This window comes from Microchirus variegatus, assembly GCF_963457635.1.
Source record: "Microchirus variegatus genome assembly, chromosome: 21".
NCBI classification, from domain to species: Eukaryota; Metazoa; Chordata; class Actinopteri; order Pleuronectiformes; family Soleidae; genus Microchirus; species Microchirus variegatus.
In genome coordinates this window covers 20,205,116-20,224,160 of record NC_139822.1, presented here as the reverse complement: position 1 = coordinate 20,224,160, position 19,045 = coordinate 20,205,116, and the positions used below count along the sequence as shown (strand labels likewise).

Here is a 19,045-nt window from a genome sequence, read left to right as displayed (position 1 = left end):
GGATGAAATTCAAACGACTGTGAAGAAAGATGTGGCAGTGGGTCAAGAGAAAGTCCAGTTAGGGTTGATGAGCAGACCTGTCCTGACATCTCTGCCAGTGGATCTGGGTGTGTGGGAGAAAGAGTGGACGACCTCATTAGCCTCCTTGTTGGACTCCTTGTTGGACTCCTTGTTGGACTCCTTGTTGGACTCCTTGTTGGCCTCCTGCGTAGACTCCAATATCTTCATCTGTCTGACTGCTGCTTTTTAAAACGCCAGAGTAGAAGCTGATTGGTTACAGCTGTGTTGGCCACACCCCTGTAATGAAACCTCACACCAGGTGGTGGTGATGGCTCACTAGAAACTCGCTTAAACAGCAACAATAACACATTTGAACCTTAGCTTTAGCAGACAAGATGGTTACAACAGACTTTCACCTCAACCTAACATACAATTCAGAAAGTAAACAAAACAAAACACATAGATAATAATAACAACCAATGAAAAGGCGACTGAAAAAGACAGGAAAACACTCCGAGTTTGTTCATGAGGAAAACAGATTCTTCTTCTTCATCCGCGTCCTTATTCTTCCTGTGTGTGTGTGTGTGTGTGTGTGTGTGTGTGTGTGTGTGTGTGTCGTCATCTAATCCACACTTGTGACCTTGTTTCTTGTGGCTTGTGTCTGTCACACTGGACATGTCCTCGTGTGTGAAAATCATCAAAGACAGAACTTATAAAGAAGCAAATTTGATGGAATTTGACCTGGAAAAGCCCTTGAATTTGATGGAATTTGACCTGGAAAGTCCTTAAAAGGTCCTTGAATTTGACCTGGAAAGTCCTTGAATTTGACCTGGAAAGTCCTTGAATTTGACCTGGAAAGTCCTTGAAACATCCTTGAATTTGACCTGGAAAGTTCTTGAATTTAACCTGGAAATTCTTTGAAAGGTCCTTGAATTTGACCTGGAAAGTCCTTGAAACATCCTTGAATTTGACCTGGAAATTCCTTGAATTTGACATGGAAATTCAGTGAATTTGACCTGGAAATTCCTTGAAAGGTCATTGAATTTCACCTGGAAAGTCCTTGAAACATCCTTGAATTTGACCTGGAAATTCCTTGAAAGGTCCTTGAATTTGACCTGGAAAGTATTTTCAAGGCTCTTGAATGACCTGGAAAGTCCTTGAATTTGAGGGAACTGGACCTGGAAAGTCCTTGAATTTGACCTGGAAAGTCCTTGAAACATCCTTGAATTTGACCTGGAAAGTCCTTGAAACGCCCTTGAATTTGACCTGGAAAGTCCTTGAAACGTCCTTCAATTTGACCTGGAAAGTCCTTGAAAGGTCCTTGAATTTGACCTGGAAAGTCCTTGAAAGGTCCTTGAATTTGACCTGGAAAGTCCTTGAAACGTCCTTCAATTTGACCTGGAAAGTCCTTGAAAGGTCCTTGAATTTGACCTGGAAAGTCCTTGAAAGGTCCTTGAATTTGACCTGGAAAGTATTTTCAAGGCTCTTGAATGACCTGGAAAATCCTTGAATTTGAGGGAACTGGACCTGGAAAGTCCTTGAATTTGACCTGGAAAGTCCTTGAAAAATCCTTGAATTTGACCTGGAAAGTCCTTGAAACGCCCTTGAATTTGACCTGGAAAGTCCTTGAAACGTCCTTCAATTTGACCTGGAAAGTCCTTGAAAGGTCCTTCAATTTGACCTGGAAAGTCCTTGAAAGGTCCTTGAATTTGATTTGGAAAGTTATTAAAAGGTCCTTAATTTCTTACCTGGAAAGTAATTGAAAGTTCTTTGAATTTGCGAGAATGCTATTGCTAATGTGGAAGGACTCTGACAGAAAACCTGTTTCAGTGTGGACGGCCTCTTAGCGCCCTCCAGTGGGTTATTGCCCCTCTTGTGTGTGTGTGACTGTGTAATTGTCTGATGTGTGTTTGTTTCTGTGAAAAATCAGGACATTTTTATGATAAAACACCTTTAATGTGAGGACATTCAGAAAATTGAGGACATAATTTGAGGACCGAGCATTCTCTTGTTTTCTAGACTCCTCCCCCACATGCACCCAGACCGCAAACCCCCCCAAGTCCTAAAATATCACAATTTTTACAAAAACAATGTAAATGTGTTGATTTTGCCAACTAGTGGTCAGTTTTGGAATTAACACAGTTAAAAAAAAAAAGAGTCCTTTTATGAGGGTTCAGCACAGAGGGCACGTAGAACCCTATTGAAACTGAAGGAGTTCATCTTCTTCCGCCTGACAAGTAAATAGCGTTTTTGAGGGACTGAAAATATCCCAAAACACACAGATTTTATCCTTTACGTCTTAAGTGCTTGTACGTTTTTTGTTTTTTTTAAATGTCACACAGCGTACGAGATAGGGGGCGCCAAAGTTGGTGAAAATTCAGATTTCAAAACATCGCCTCCTGGTGGTGACAAAGAAAATAAACGAAAAAAAAAAGTTTACAATTTCGGGAATAACTTTTACAGAGATTGTCGTATTCAACTCAAAATTGGTGAAAACAGTCAAAACACATGGTAGATGATGTGTGTTGAATATGATAACGTATTGTTTAACGGTGTTCCAACGGCCGCGGTGCAAAGTCGGATTTTTGCGACAAACAAAACAAATTAAAATCGGTGTCAAATAAAAAGCAGTGTGTGTCTGTCACAGAAGAACTCCATCACTGTCATTTGTGTTTTTGTTTGTTGTGTTTGTTGATGTTTGTGTCACAGATCTGTTGAAGCGTCGTCACAGTTCAGGCCTCAGGATGAAGCTCATCTTCTGTCATCGTCCTCTTCACTCTCACCTTCACCATCTGTGGAGAGAAGATGAGAGAGGAGAAGAGTCAGAGTCACAGCAGTGAGTCAGTGATGCAGGAGAAGAGTCAGAGTCACAGCATTGAGTCAGTGATGCAGGAGAAGAGTCAGAGTCACAGCAGTGAGTCAGTGATGCAGGAGAAGAGTCAGAGTCACAGCAGTGAGTCAATGATGCAGGAGAAGAGTCAGAGTCACAGCAGTGAGTCAATGATGCAGGAGAAGAGTCAGAGTCACAGCAGTGAGTCAATGATGCAGGAGAAGAGTCAGAGTCACAGCAGAGATGCAGCACATACACAACAGCTTCATGTTCACCTGTTGTTACAATTATCACTTTACATTAACTTACCAAACACTATTTATTATTGTCGTTGTAATCGGAAAGTGATCGTACGACAACAAAGACCTTAGTAAGTACGTATAAGTTCTGGCAGAAACTCCTCCTTGCCAGCAGGGGTTGCTGTTTCTTTATGCAAATAAGAATGTCTGTAAACAGGAAGTAAAGGTCAGCAACAGGAACAGTCCGTCCTTCTTTGCCGTTTTATGTAATGTCAGTGAGTAATTTTTTATGAGTAAATGTGTTTTATGGACATTACTGATGTTTATTTTATATTTTGTGTCAGTTGTAAGTTGTTGTTTTTTATTGAATCGTCTTTGACACTGTTGTGTGTTTGCTTCATGGTCACATGGTCAAGGCAAGCATTTGAGTTTTGCACCTTCAGGTTAAGAGCATTTAACTGGTGTAACACGGCCAGACTTTTGTTTTGAAAGAGTCGCAGGAAAGGAAATGTACACATGCTGTTATATGTCTAAAATATCATGTGTTTTAAAAGTGGTTGATTTATTATTATTTCTTTACAAACTTTGATTTGTGGCATTCTGGAAAAAATGTTGCCCAAACCTGCTTTAATCTCTGCGTCTGCAGCCTCTTAATGTTGTTTGAAAAAATATGAATGTCATTTACTTTTAAATGGTTTTATATTTTTAACAGTTATAAAAGTTAAAATAAGGGTAGTTTCTGGGAAATAGTTCAAATTTTTTTGCATAAAAAGGAAAAAAATGATATTGGCAAGTTTTGATCATGAGAAATACTCTGATATGAAGAAAAACACCTGACATCGTCTTAAAATAAGACTATGGTTTAAAATAATAGTCTGGACTCTACTGACCTCACAGTCTGTAGTCTGGACTCTACTGACCTCACAGTCTGTAGTCTGTAGTCTGGACTCTACTGACCTCACAGTCTGTAGTCTGTAGTCTGGACTCTACTGACCTCACAGTCTGTAGTCTGTAGTCAGAACTCTACTGACCTCACAGTCTCCAGTCTGTAGTCTGGACTCTACTGACCTCAGAGTCTCCAGTCTGTAGTCAGAACTCTACTGACCTCACAGTCTCCAGTCTGTAGTCTGGACTCTACTGACCTCACAGTCTTCAGTCTGTAGTCTGGACTCTACTGACCTCACAGTCTTCAGTCTGTAGTCTGGACTCTACTGACCTCACAGTCTGTAGTCTGGACTCTACTGACCTCAGAGTCTTCAGTCTGTAGTCTGGACTCTACTGACCTCACAGTCTTCAGTCTGTAGTCTGGACTCTACTGACCTCACAGTCTTCAGTCTGTAGTCTGGACTCTACTGACCTCACAGTCTTCAGTCTGTAGTCTGGACTCTACTGACCTCACAGTCTTCAGTCTGTAGTCTGGACTCTACTGACCTCAGAGTCTCCAGTCTGTAGTCTGGACTCTACTGACCTCACAGTCTGTAGTCTGTAGTCTGGACTCTACTGACCTCACAGTCTGTAGTCTGTAGTCTGGACTCTACTGACCTCACAGTCTCCAGTCTGTAGTCTGGACCCTACTGACCTCACAGTCTCCAGTCTGTAGTCTGGACTCTACTGACCTCAGAGTCTCCAGTCTGTAGTCTGGACTCTACTGACCTCAGAGTCTCCAGTCTGTAGTCTGGACTCTACTGACCTCACAGTCTTCAGTCTGTAGTCTGGACTCTACTGACCTCAGAGTCTCCAGTCTGTAGTCTGGACTCTACTGACCTCACAGTCTTCAGTCTGTAGTCTGGACTCTACTGACCTCAGAGTCTCCAGTCTGTAGTCTGGACTCTACTGACCTCAGAGTCTCCAGTCTGTAGTCTGGACTCTTCTCAAGATCAGACAAAGGCTTCACTCCTGAATCCTTCAGATTGTTCTCTCTCAGCATCAGTTTTCTCAGATGTGAGGAGTTTGACTTCAGAGCTGAGGCCAGAGAAGAACAGCTGATCTCTGACAAACTGCAGCTCATCAACCTGAATAAAGAATAAAAGACACAGATAAAGTCTTTAGTTTTAATGTATGAGTCAAATATCAGCTGTGAGGATCTTGTGTTGTCTCTAACTAACACTGGACATTTTCTTGCCGCAAAGAATTCTGGGTTACGAGTCATATGACAGTTGGGACACGCCCACATGACGGAGCTGTGACATCATCAACAACACTCATTCTGATTGGTTACATGTGTAAACTACAGCTTTGACTGAAACACATTTGAAAACAAATAGAATTAAGGTGAAAATAAATAAAGACGTCAGGTGTGAAAAGATGGTAATTCTACGTCTGAGAGAGAAAGAAAACGTGGAAACATGGAACAAGCAGAGTTTAGAATGGAATTCATTCATTCACCATCACTGATTCAACTCATGTGTGGCAGGCAGCTGGCAAAGGTGAGGCCCTTTCTCTCACAAAAGCACTTTGAAACAGTAATCCATGCCTTTGTTACATCTCGGCTGGATTACTGTAACGCTCTTTATCTTGGAGTCAGCCAGTCGTCCCTCTCACGTCTCCAGTTGGTCCAGAACGCTGCTGCTCGCCTCTTAACTGGAGCACGTAAGAGGGAGCACATTACTCCCATTTTGGCCTCCCTTCACTGGCTGCCTGTGCATTTTAGAGTCCATTTTAAGATTCTTTTATTTGTTTTTAAATCTTTAAATGGTCTTGCCCCGCCTTACCTCTCTGAGCTTCTCCATCCTTACACTCCTGCTCGGTGCCTCAGGTCAGCTGACCAGCTGCTCCTGGAGGTACCGAGGTCTAAACGGAAGCTCAGAGGGGAAAGAGCTTTCTCCATTGCCGGTCCCAAACTTTGGAACGCCCTCCCGCTTCATATTAGACAGGCCCCCTCACTGTCCATTTTTAAAACTCATCTTAAAACACATTTTTATTCTTCTGCGTTCAACTCAGCATGAGACTCTGCTCTTGTTTTAGTGTTTTATTGTTTAAACATTTTTATTGTTTTATAGTTTTATTGTTTTTTATTTGTTTAAACATTGTTATTTTTTATAGTTTTATAGTTATTTTTTAAACATTGTTATTGTTTTATTGTTTATATATATATATATATTGAGTTGAGTGTGTAAACATTAATGATTAAACATCTGAGATTTACAACAGTAACAGAGAGTCAGTGAACTCACCTCAGAGTCTCCAGTCTACAGTGTGGACTCTTCAGTCCAGAACACAGCAGCTTCACTCCTGAATCATGAAGTTTGTTGTGACTCAGGTCCAGTTCTCTCATGTGAGAGGAGTTTGACTTCAGAACTGAGACCAGAGAAGAACAGCTGATCTCTGACAAACTGCAGCCCCTCAACCTGAATAAAGAATAAAAGATGAGACTTTAGACAATGACTGTGTGTGTGTGTGTGTGTGTGTGTGTGTGTGTGTGAGTGAGTGAGAGACAGTGTGTGTGCATGAGTGTGTGTGTGTGTGTGAGACAGTGTGTGTGTGTGTGTGACTGTGTGTGTGAGACAGTGTGTGTGTGTGTGTGCGACTGTGTGTGTGTGACTGTGTGAGTGCGACTGTGTGTGTGTGTGACTGTGTGTGTGTGACTGTGTGTGTGTGACAGTGTGTGAGAGACTGTGTGTGTGTGTGAGACTGTGTGTGTGTGTGACTGTGTGCAACTGTGTGTGTGTGACTGTGTGAGTGTGTGACTGTGTATGAGACTGTGTGTGCGTGTGACAGTGTGTGTGTGACTGTGTGTGTGTGACAGTGTGTGAGAGACTGTGTGTGTGTGAGACTGTGTGTGTGTGTGTGTGTGTGTGTGTGTGTGTGTGTGTTTAAAGAGTTTATTTATTCATCAGTGAATCAAATGAGTTTAAAGTTAATAAAATGAAAGTTTAAAAAAACATCATGAGCTTCAGTCAGTGAACTCACCACAGAGTCTCCAGTCTACAGTGTGGACTCTCCAGTCCAGAACACAGCAGCTTCACTCCTGAATCCTTCAGACCCTTGTTGTCACTCAGGTTCAGTTTTCTCAGGTGAGAGGAGTTTGACTTCAGAACTGAGACCAGAGAAGAACAGCTGATCTCTGACAAACTGCAGTTTATCAACCTGAATAAAGAATAAAAGATGAGACTTTAGACAATGACTGTGTGTGTGTGTGTGTGTGTGAGACAGTGTGTGCGTGAGTGTGTGAATGAGACTGTGTGTGTGTGACTGTGTGTGTGAGACTGTGTGTGTGTGTGTGTGAGACAGTGTGTGTGCGTGAGTGTGTGTGTCTGTGAGACTGTGTGTGTGAGACAGTGTGTGTGTGACTGTGTGTGTGAGACAGTGTGTGTGTGACTGTGTGTGTGAGACAGTGTGTGTGTGACTGTTTGTGAGACTGTGTGTGTGTGTGTGTGTGTGTGTGTGTGTGACTGTGTGTGCATGTCTGTGTGTGTGCGTGACTGTGTGTGAGACTGTGTGTGTGTGTGACAGTGTGTGTGTGACAGTGTGTGTGTGACAGTGTGTGTGACTGTGTGTGCGTGAGACTGTGTGTGTGTGTGTGTGTGTGACTGTGTGTGTGAGACAGTGTGTGTGTGACTGTGTGTGTGAGACAGTGTATGAAACTGTGTGTGTGTTTAAAGAGTTTATTTATTCATCAGTGAATCAAATGAGTTTAAAGTTAATAAAATGAAAGTTTAAAAAAACAACATCAGCTTCAGTCAGTGAACTCACCACAGAGTCTCCAGTCTACAGTGTGGACTCTTCAGTCCAGAACACAGCAGCTTCACTCCTGAATCATGAAGTTTGTTGTGACTCAGGTTCAGTTCTCTCATGTGAGAGGAGTTTGACTTCAGAACTGAGACCAGAGAAGAACAGCTGATCTCTGACAAACTGCAGTTCATCAACCTGAATAAAGAATAAAAGCTGAGTCAGTGTTTGATCATGTGTTCAGAGCTGAGAGCACGACTTCACACTGAGTCTCTCAAACATAAAGTCTGTGATTCTAGAAAAGATCAAATGTGACTCTTTGTCTTTGATGTTCTACATGAACATGGAGTCACAGTGAGGTGTCCATCATGTCCACAGTCTGAGTGTGTGGAACACACCTGGACCTGGACTCATGTTGGTCTGACCCGATCAGCACTGACTTCACAGCTGATGGTTATTAACCAGCTAACGTCACTAACTCTGTGTCTTCATGTAAGCTAAACAGTCTAATCTGGATCTGAACAGGTACAGGTTCTGATCAGGTCTTTGGGTTTGCTTTGACCCGTGTAGACCAGAGCACGGATACCTGACCCGGGTCCTGACCAGTCGGACTGGGTTGGGACAAAAGTCCACAGATGTTTGTCAGACTTGGGTCGACTTTAGTGAAACAAAGAGTAAAATGTGGTGAATTTAAATGGCTTTTTATTGCTTTAGTGAAAAAAAGGCTGTAAAAATGTCCTAAATAGATGTAAAAGATGTAAAAATCTGTGATAATAAGTGCAAAGTGATCAATAACTGAGCCAGTTTTCACCACAGGTCAGTGAACACAACACACAGAGTATTAAGGTGGTCCATGGTGGACGTTTGTCCTTTTCCTCCACAACAACTCAACATGAACCACCATGAACATCTGTGTGTTTATTTATGTCTTTGGAAAACTTTATTGACAACAACAGGAGAACGGGCTTGGTGGAGCCTGGATCATTATAAACCAAAGAAAAGAATCATTATCATTATGATAGAATGAGATTTATATTAACATTTCATATTAACAGAGACTCACTGAGTCATTTCCACTCATTCTTCATATTATTTAAACAAAGTTGAGTTCTGAAGAATTCACATGAGTGGATTAAAGAGAAGAGTTAAGAAGTTTAAGCAGCTTTATTTGACCTTTGACCTGGTCAAACCTGTGTTTGTCCTCATGCTTCATGCTGTGAATAATTCATAATAATGATAGAGTTGAATATATGATGTTGTTGTTGTAGAAATCATGTTTTATTTCTGTCTGTTGTTTAAATCATAAATCTGTGAGGAGATCAGTTATATTTGTAAATCATATTCCAGGTTAGGAACATTTAAGTGAAATGATTTGTCTTTGTCCATGTTTGTCTCTCAGTGTGAGACACATCACACACCAGCGTCCTCTACATTTACTCCAGTATTACATCAAATATTTAAAAAATAACAACAACTGGAGACAAAACTAATAAAACTGGTACAAGACAAAACTAGAACTGACTGAAAAAGTCACTAAAAATATTACTATTAGTTAAAAATACAGTCTGTTATTGATCATGTCTGTACTCACTCAGCCTTCCTGCAGTTCCTCACAGCTGGAATCAGTCTCTGTTTTCCCTGGTCTGATGTTCTGTACCCGTACAGGTTCAACTCATCCAGAACCTCAGACATCTGCAGCATGTAGGCCAGAGCTGAGCACTGGATCTCAGAGAGTTGCTGTCTTCTGTTCTCTGACTTCATGAACTCTTGGATCTCCTGATGCACTGATTGGTCGTTCATCTCTGTCAGACAGTGGAAGATGTTGATGCTTCTGTCAGGTGAGATGTTCTCTGTGTTCATCTTCTTCAGGTTCTTTGAGACTCTCTGGATGATTTCTGGACTGTTCTCAGTCTGACCCAGCAGAACTCCTAAGAGTCTCTGGTTGGACTCCAGACAGAGTCCATGAAGGAAGCGAACAAACAGGTCCAGGTGACCATTTTGACTTTGAAGGGATTTCTTCATGGCTGCTTTCAGGAACAGAGATAAGTCACTGTCAGCATCGATTCCAAAAAATGAGGAGACCTTGTTTCTCAAACTAGGTGTTAGGATCTGGTCGGAGTATTCTTCTCCCAGGAAGTCCTGCAGTACCTCTGTCTTCCTGTTGGTGAAACAGTTGAACATGTAGACTGCAGCCAGAAACTCCTGAACGCTCAGATGAACAAAGCAGTAAACTGTTTTCTTGAAGATCACACTCTCTCTTTTGAAGATCTCTGTACAAACTCCTGAGTAAACCGAGGCCTCTGTCACATCAAGACCACACCGGTCCAGGTCTTCTTGGTAGAACATGATGTCTCCTTTCTGCAGATGTTCAAAGGCCAGCCTCCCCAGCTTCAGAAGAACGTCCCTGTCGGCCTCCATCAGCTCCTGTGGACTCGTCTCACGTCCTTCCTTGTACTTGTTCTTCTTCCTCTTTGTCTGAACCAGCAGGAAGTGTGAGTACAGGTCTGTCAGGGTCTTGGGCAGCTCTCCTCTCTGCTCTGTGGTCAACATGTGCTCCAGAACTGTAGCACTGATCCAGCAGAAGACTGGGATTTGACACATGATGTGGAGGCTCCTGGACGTCTTGATGTGTGAGATGATTCTTCTGGACAGATCTTCATCACTGGATCTCTTCCTGAAGTACTCGTCCTTCTGGTCCTCAGTGAAGCCTCGTACTTCTGTTACCCTGTCAACACATGTAGGAGGGATCTGATTGGCCGCTGCAGGTCGAGAAGTTATCCAGATGAGAGCTGAGGGAAGCAGATTCCCCTGGATGAGGTTGGTCAGCAGCACGTTGACTGATGACCTGTGTGTGACGTCAGAAACCAGCGTCCTGCTGTTGAAGTCCAGTGAGAGTCTGCTTTCATCCAGGCCGTCAAAGATGAACAAAGGTTTACAGACAGCGAGCTTCTCTGCTCTGACCTTCTCTAATGTTGGATGGAAAACATGGAGCAGAGTGAGAAGACTGTGCTGCTGATCTCTGATCAGGTTCAGCTCCCTGAACGAAAGCAGAATCAGCAGATTCACATCCTGGTTTTCCAAACCCTCGGCCCAGTCCAGAGTGAACTTCTGCACCGAGAAGGTTTTTCCAACACCAGCGACGCCGTTGGTCAGGACCACTCTGATGCGCCCCTGCTGGTCAGGTAAGGCTTTAAAGATGTCGCAGCACTTGATGGGAGTGTCCTGGACCATCTCCTTCTTGGAGGTGGTCTCCAGCTGCATCACCTCATGTTGAGTATTGACCTCTTCACTCTGTCCCTCTGTGATGTAGAGCTCAGTGAAGATCCTGTTCAGGAGGGTTCTACTTCCTCTTCCTTCAGTTCCTTCAGTCACATGTTCAAATCTCCTCTTCAGACTGATCTTATGTTCATCTAGAACCTCCTGCAGACCAACATCTGCTGAAAGACAAGAGACAAAGTCAAGACTGAAGAAAGAATCTGAGCAGCTGAGGATTATTTTCATCTTTTTAGTGATGTTGTTGTTGTTTTATGTTGTTTGTTGTCAAATGAAAAACTACAGTCATTTTCACTGTAATGACTTGAATAACTTTATTGTGAAAGACTGAATCATTCTAGAATAACTGAGATGATTGTGAAGGAAAGAGAATCATCTGCATACAAGAGAACAATAATGATAGAAAGGCAGGAAAATGAGGGTAAACCTTCATTTCTTCAACCTGCAGGGGGCAGCAGAGAGTTAAACTCCATTATCTTCATGATCACATGACTAACATTTTTAACTTTGAAACATTTTTCTCCTCTTTTTCCATTTCTAAAGTCTGCTCGTGCTGATGGGAGCTGCTCTCTTTAAGAGTCTTACCCTGTGGTCCACGTCCTGTCCTGGGTCTTTGTCCACACTGAGGACAGCAGGAGTCTCCTGGTGGACCAGACTGGTCCCAGTATAAGGAGATGCAGCGTCTGCAGAACTGGTGACCACAGCTGGTGGAGACTGGATCCTTCAGGACGTCCTGACACAGAGGACAGTGGGACGTCTGCTCGTCCACAGGGACAGCAAACTTGTGTCTGTGAAGACATGTCTTTATTACTAACATGTCAGGGACAGATGGACGTGTCTCTGTGAAGACATGTCTTTATTACTAACATGACAGGGACAGGTGGACGTGTCTCTGTGAAGACATGTCTTTATTACTAACATGACAGGGACAGGTGGACATGTGTGTGGCTGAGACAGTGAATGAAAACCCTTGTTTGTTGACTGAAGCAAATGTTGAGCTCAGTGACTGGGGACACGAGACAAACTTGTCCTCTGATCTGAGACACTTTATTGTCTTACAGCTTTGTCTCACCTTGTTGTGTGTTTCTGACCCCGAGTGGAATCCTAACAAATTGAGTACAAGTTTAAATTTTGGATTTCTAAGGGAATAACACAATTTTACTCACTTACAGATCAGAGGTTGTTTTTCTTCAGATACGAACTTATTTTGAACATAATATTAGCAGACCTGCCAACCTTTAAATGTGTTTTTGAGTAGCAACTCACCGGGGAGTAATTGTCAGTGTTATTGGCAAATTCTTATTTAACTGAAAATCACAAAGAGCATGTTACGTCCCTCCAATAGGATTATAACATGACAGAAACAACTTGTCTCTTACTTTGTCGCTGAGGCTCCAGGTTCATGACTGAAGTTTAGAGGTGGATTCATAGACCGGTCACTCTTCACAGACAGACAGCTGGGTCCTGGAGTCTCTGCTCTCTGTCTCTGGTTCTGACCTCTGTAAACACAAACATCACATCCATCACTGATGATGGTCTTTTTAAAGACATTTTGATCAGAGTAGAGCTGCAACTTACAATAATTTTCGTAATCGATGAATCTGTGGATTATTTTCTCGATGAATCGTTTGGTCAGAAAATGTAAAAAAAAAAAAAAAAACGTTGATCAGTGTTTGTCAAAGCTGGAAATTACGATGTTCTCGATTGTCTTGTTTTGTTCACAAACCAAAATGATTCACTTTTAATGATTTCTTTGTTATGTGGAGAAAAGAAACCAAGAAAATATTTAATTTTAAGAAGCTGACAATCAGAAATCTGGTTTATTCATGAAAAAAGCTTCAAACCGATTAACGATTATCAAAATAGTTGGCGATAAATCTAGTAATTGATTAATCGTTTCAGCTCTAGATCAGAGGCCTCAGTGGTCAGTGTGACCTCCTTCTAACTTTTATTTATTATTTATTATATCCACTGGAAACAGGTCAATGTAAACGATGACTTACGACAAATAAAAGTGCTACAGAGACGTCTTTTTTTACAAGCTTTATTTCTCACTTAGCTACAGTCTGATTTGAACTCTTAATGCACCACAGATTATGGAATTAGATTTGTGTCAATATTTTCAAACAACACTTTTAAAGAAGCAAAAAAAATATCAATTTAAATCATTTAAAAATATTTTTATATTTTACTGTTTGAAAATTCACTTGTTCTTTGTGCTTCCTGGTTTGTTCTTTGCGCCGTGGTTTTTTGTTTGTGGGTGGGCCTTAGGAAGCTGCCTGCTGATTGGCAACTGAGTTTTGGAGTGACAGCTCAATGAAACAGACAACGTTACAGGTTTGGAGTCACTGTCCGTCTGGAACTCGTAATAATTGTAAGTATAATAAAGGTTATAATCTGACAAATGTTAGATATTTACAATCATTTTGTCGGATGTCGACGGGGAAAACTTGGGGAACAACTTCTGGTCCTTTACTTCAGAAATATGAAGAATGAGTCGAAAAGACTAAGTAAGTTCATGTCAACTGATAATTATTATGAATTAATTTCACCGATTCTAATTTAATTCACTATAAAGATGAGCCCAACCTTCTGTTTGTATCTGTTCATATTATTATTTTCATTTATTTTATTTTTAGCATTTGTGTTTAACACAAGTCTGTTGTTATCTTGTTCTAAGTTTCCTCATAATAACAGTTTTTATGACGGTTGGTCAAACAGCTGAATGATCTGCTGCTAAAACACTTCACTGGACAAACTGTCTCTTACTTTGTCTCTGAGGCTCCAGGTTCATGACTGAAGTTAATCAATGCATACATAGACTCATTACTCTTCACAGACAGACAGCTGGGTCCTGGAGTCTCTGCTCTGTCCTCGTCTTCCTCCACACAATCACTCATCTGCAGGACTTCAGTCATTCTGAGAGAGAAACAGACAGTGAGCTGACACTGACAGACACTGACAGAGCTCATTTGAGCAAAATTACTTGTTTTATACTGTAAACCTAATATATATATAAAAAGCCTTTTTCTCTTTGTTGTTGTCATTAGTTTGTGTCAATGAGCTCCTCACTTACTTCTCACTGCTCCTCTGAAAGCATCATATTTAAAGCACTTTAAAGAGTTCCCTCTCAAACTCTGCAGTGGAAAATCTCCTTCATGTTTCCTGGAGGACGTCTGATGTGGATCTGTGTTCAGTCCAGTGACCAATCACACCAGAGGAAACTGGAAGACAACAGGAGTTTTCTGTTAGAGAAGGTGTTTTATGAAATCTGCACTTCATGTTACTGACATATGTGTGTGCTATAGCAGTCTATGGCCAGTAGATGGTGCTCTGCTCCTCTGCTTGTGTGTTATTGAAGGGCTGTTGCCTGCATTAAAGTCAGTTGAATGTTAGATAAAGTGTCATGTGTTGATATCCAGAGATCTCACAAACACATGAGCCTCTGACTTTATCACATACACTTCTGATGCTTCAGCAAATCCTGCCTTTATTTACATTTTCCATGTGTTCATTTGAAGATTAGAAAACGTCACGCAGTAAAAGCACTTCACGCTACTTGTGCATGAAGTAAATAAAGTACTTTGCCCAATAAATTGAAATCATCAACTATGAACACAAATTGTGGATTTTATCTCACACAAGTCAGAATCTTGTTCAGTTTACCGAAATTTGACACTGGATTACTCCAAAAGTACATAGTAAAAGTACTTAATACTGTTTGTGCATGAAGTACAAAAAGTACTAAGTACAATTAAATTTAAATATAAACTACGAATGAAAATTGTGGATTTTAAACTACTTCAAATATAGACATGTGAACTTTGACCCTGGATTACTTACAAAAGTACACAGTAAAAGTGTACTACTACTACTTGTGAATGAAGTACTTAAAACTTACAAAATGATTTACTATTATTTATTTATTTATTTTCAATTAAATAAAATACATTTTACTAATGCGTTTAATTTGACATCATTATTTCATTTTTAATCAAAATGATTATTTATAATCGTTTGGATTGTTTAATCTAATGTATTTAAGAAGTTCGCGTTGGACGGGAGTTTATTTTGAAAACCGGAAATGGACTGCTTGGTTTGGAGCGTTTGAGTACAATTGACAAAATGGCGCACAATTGACAAAATGGCGCACTTCACATTTAGGAAAAACAAATGACGACAGACTTGACTTACGATTCTAATCTCTAATCTGGATTACGCAGTGTTTGACTTTGTTACTGTACTTAAGTACAACATCCACGTATATGTACTTGAATTTGTTATTTCTGGTAACATTTACTTCAAATACTTAAGAGTCATTGCACGAGAAAACCAGGCAAAACCAGGCAGAGGTGGGAAGATGGGGGTCAGCCAAATCGGCCCATACTTTGTATGTGAGATATGTATGTGGAACTATGAACAGCCATATAATTAAAACCCTCCAGCTATTTTTCGTTATGGAGATCTGGGACCCCCCTCCGAGACCCTCCGAAATCAGGTTATTTACGGCTGAAAAATACTGAAGTTTTGATGGCTACCGTTAGAATTCTGATAAAGATATGGATATAAGTTTTATATTTCCACATAGCATAGGTTTCATTGTTTTACAGACCAAAAGTTGAAGAGGAAGTGTTGAAGTTAAGAGGGTGTGCTAGGGCGTTACCGAAACCAATTAAGGCAGAATTTTCATACCTATGAATATGAGTCATTTTCAAGGCGCATTATCTTCCCTGGGCAGTGGCTTTGGAGAATGGTTTTACTGTTGCTGGAGAGAGAAACATCTACTGATTCAAAAACAAGCGTCGTAAATTTGGGCCACACATAACGTGGGCCGTGACTGGGGGGTCTTTATGGGGATTTTGGGGGGTTTGGACTATAGTAAATCTAGTAATGACGTCTCGCTACAGGGTAAGTTAGGCCCAGTTTTTTGTGACAATGTGTGAAAATCATTAAACAATTGTTTTAAAAAGTCTAATTAATTAGTAGTATTGATTTGGGCTCTACATGTTGGATATAACGATACTTTAAATGAATTAATTGGTTAAAATGTAATTAATTTGGGTCAGACATTGCAGGCCTCGGGAGTTTGGAGCTTGTAGCCAGTCTTATTTATTGCAAAATGCACTACCGTTCAAAAGTTTGGGGTCGCCCATACAATTTTTTCCATTAAAGGTGCATTATGTAATAAATCTAAAGCAACTGTCCATAAAATCCTCCTAATATGTCACAGAGACTCAGGAATAATGTTCATATAACAAACTGAACTCACCAACAACAACAGTACAGACAAAATATTTGCATAAAAATAAATATTTTGCAAACTGCAAATCATGTTTTGGCATGCGGCGCCACCTACCGCCGTACCAATCATTACAGTCAGTAGAGTCTAAGGTGCCGAGCAACCACGGGTTGCCAGTTACGTCAGAAAATGAAACCTAAAAGACCTCGGTGTTTTGAATTTGAGTCGAGTTTCCCAACATTTTTGTGGTTTCTATCTACACGCTGAGAAACTAAGACAACGAATCGAGCTCCAGTCACTGGTGATTCAAAGTATGGTTCCGAGTGAAATGCCATTATGTACAAATTACCTCTGCTTCCATGTGGCATGTGTGTTAAACGGAAGCTCCGAGTCCTGGTAACCCTTTATGGGGGTCTTTATGGGGATATGGGGGGTTTGGACTATAGTAAATCTAGTAATGACGTCTCGCTACAGGGTAAGTTAGGCCCAGTTTTTTTGTGTTGATGTGTGAAAATTACTATACAATTGACGAAGAAGCTTTAATGAATAAGGAATGTTGATTTGGGCTCTACATGGGGGATATGGGGATACCTGTAAATGATTTAGGCTAATTTTACACATTTTATTGATGTTCTCTTAGCTGCAGACAGCTAAACTATTGTGTACATTTACTTTGAGGTAGATGATAAAAAGGCTCTGCATGGGGGTTACCAGGACTCGGAGCTTCCGTTTAATACACATGCCACATGGAAGCAGAGGTAATTTGTACATAATGGCATTTCACTCGGAAACAAGGTAACATAAATGGTAAAGAACAATAGGCAATCATGTTCGAAATACGGGTACTCTTGATCAATTAAGAGCAGTACAGATATACTAGTTATAGGCATTTACTAAAGTATACAGATGGTGTTCATTTATCACCATACTTTGAATCACCAGTGACTGGAGCTCGATTCGTTGTCTTAGTTTCTCAGCGTGTAGATAGAAACCACAAAAATGTTGGGAAACTAGACTCAAATTCAAAACACCGAGGTCTTTTAGGTTTCATTTTCTGACGTAACTGGCAACCCGTGGTTGCTCGGCACCTTAGACTCTACTGACTGTAATGATTGGTACGGCGGTAGGTGGCGCCGCATGCCAAAACATGATTTGCAGTTTGCAAAATATTTATTTTTATGCAAATATTTTGTCTGTACTGTTGTTGTTGGTGAGTTCAGTTTGTTATATGAACATTATTCCTGAGTCTCTGTGACATATTAGGAGGATTTTATGGACAGTTGCTTTAGATTTATTACATAATGCACCTTTAATGGAAAAAATTGTATGGGCGACCCCAAACTTTTGAACGGTAGTGCATTTTGCAATAAATAAGACTGGCTACAAGCTCCAAACTCCCGAGGCCTTCAATGTCTGACCCAAATTAATTACATTTTAACCAATTAATTCATTTAAAGTATCGTTATATCCCACATGTAGAGCCCAAATCAATACTACTAATTAATTAGACTTTTTAAAACAATTGTTTAATGATTTTCACACATTGTCACAAAAAACTGGGCCTAACATACCCTGTAGCGAGACGTCATTACTAGATTTACTATAGTCCAAACCCCCCAAAATCCCCATAAAGACCCCCCAGTCACGGCCCGCGTTATGTGTGGCCCAAATTTACGACGTTTGTTTTTGAATCAGTAGATGTTTCTCTCTCCAGCAACAGTAAAACCATTCTCCAAAGCCACTGCCCAGGGCAGATAATGCGCCTTGAAAATGACTCATATTCATAGGTATGAAAATTCTGCCTTAATTGGTTTCGGTAACGCCCTAGCACACCCTCTTAACTTCAACACTTCCTCTTCAACTTTTGGTCTGTAAAACAATGAAACCTATGCTATGTGGAAATATAAAACTTATATCCATATCTTTATCAGAATTCTAACGGTAGCCATCAAAACTTCAGTATTTTTCAGCCGTAAATAACCTGATTTCGGAGGGTCTCGGAGGGGGGTCCTAGATCTCCATAACGAAAAATAGCTGGAGGGTTTTAATTATATGGCTGTTCATAGTTCCACATACATATCTCACATACAAAGTATGGGCCGATTTGGCTGACCCCCATCTTCCCACCTCTGCCTGGTTTTGCCTGGTTTTCTCGTGCAATGACTCTTAAGTACATTTTATATAAGAAAATGACTTCTGATATTGAAGTACAGTAAATGTCACATACTTTAAGAGTTTTACTCGAGTCATTTTATAAAAAGTGACTAAAAACTTCTACCAAAGTCATTTTCTGGTCACATACGTGTACTTTTACTCAAGTATCACTTTAAAGTACTTCACACGCGCACTAAATGATCAAATATAATCATATATTATCATTAAAGTCACGTCAACACTCACCGTCGTGTCTTCGTGCTGCGCAGTTAAAATGGCGACTGAAGCAAAGTCACAGAATAGTTTCACTTTCTCTGCTCCAGCCTCCTCTGGACTGACCGGAAATGACAACAGTTCAGTCACGAACAGCCTCTGCACGTGAGCTGCAGCTTCGTGATGTTGGCTGAAGGCTGGTGAAGACAAACGAGGAGGATTCATGTTCATGAAGCTCTGAACACTTTTAGAACCGCGGGAGTGAAAACGGCTTCACTTCTCGAAGCTTCGTTGTTTGCGCACGTGGGCGACATCTGCTGGCACAGTGGTGGTTGTACATGTACAGCACTGGAAAAGTGACGATGACGCACTTATGAGTTTTGTTGTTTTGTGAAAAATGATCAGTGTTGTATAAAGTGACACTTGAGT

The 19,045-nt window shown here is 40.8% G+C and overlaps 1 protein-coding gene across 5 annotated transcripts in view; it reads right to left on the bottom strand.

The window, feature by feature from the left end:
- Positions 1-2,104: 2,104 nt before the first annotated feature.
- LOC310942263 (NACHT, LRR and PYD domains-containing protein 12-like) overlaps positions 2,105-19,045 on the bottom strand; it is a 34,439-nt gene continuing 17,498 nt past the window's right edge. For 2 of the 5 annotated variants that reach the window (XM_083907611.1, XM_083907612.1), the window contains exons 11-15: positions 7,762-7,935; positions 6,979-7,155; positions 6,243-6,416; positions 4,908-5,081; positions 2,105-2,792 (exon numbers count right to left, since the gene is read on the bottom strand). In XM_083907611.1, coding sequence (XP_083763737.1) covers positions 2,786-2,792; positions 4,908-5,081; positions 6,243-6,416; positions 6,979-7,155; positions 7,762-7,935 — 706 coding nt within the window. In that variant the 3' untranslated portion in view covers positions 2,105-2,785. Of the gene's footprint in view, positions 2,793-4,907; positions 5,082-6,242; positions 6,417-6,978; positions 7,156-7,761; positions 7,936-9,328; positions 11,175-11,595; positions 11,799-12,389; positions 12,510-13,779; positions 13,930-14,086; positions 14,235-18,649; positions 18,837-19,045 lie in introns of those variants that run through there. The other 3 variants (XM_083907615.1, XM_083907616.1, XM_083907613.1) reach the window with 3 other exon arrangements.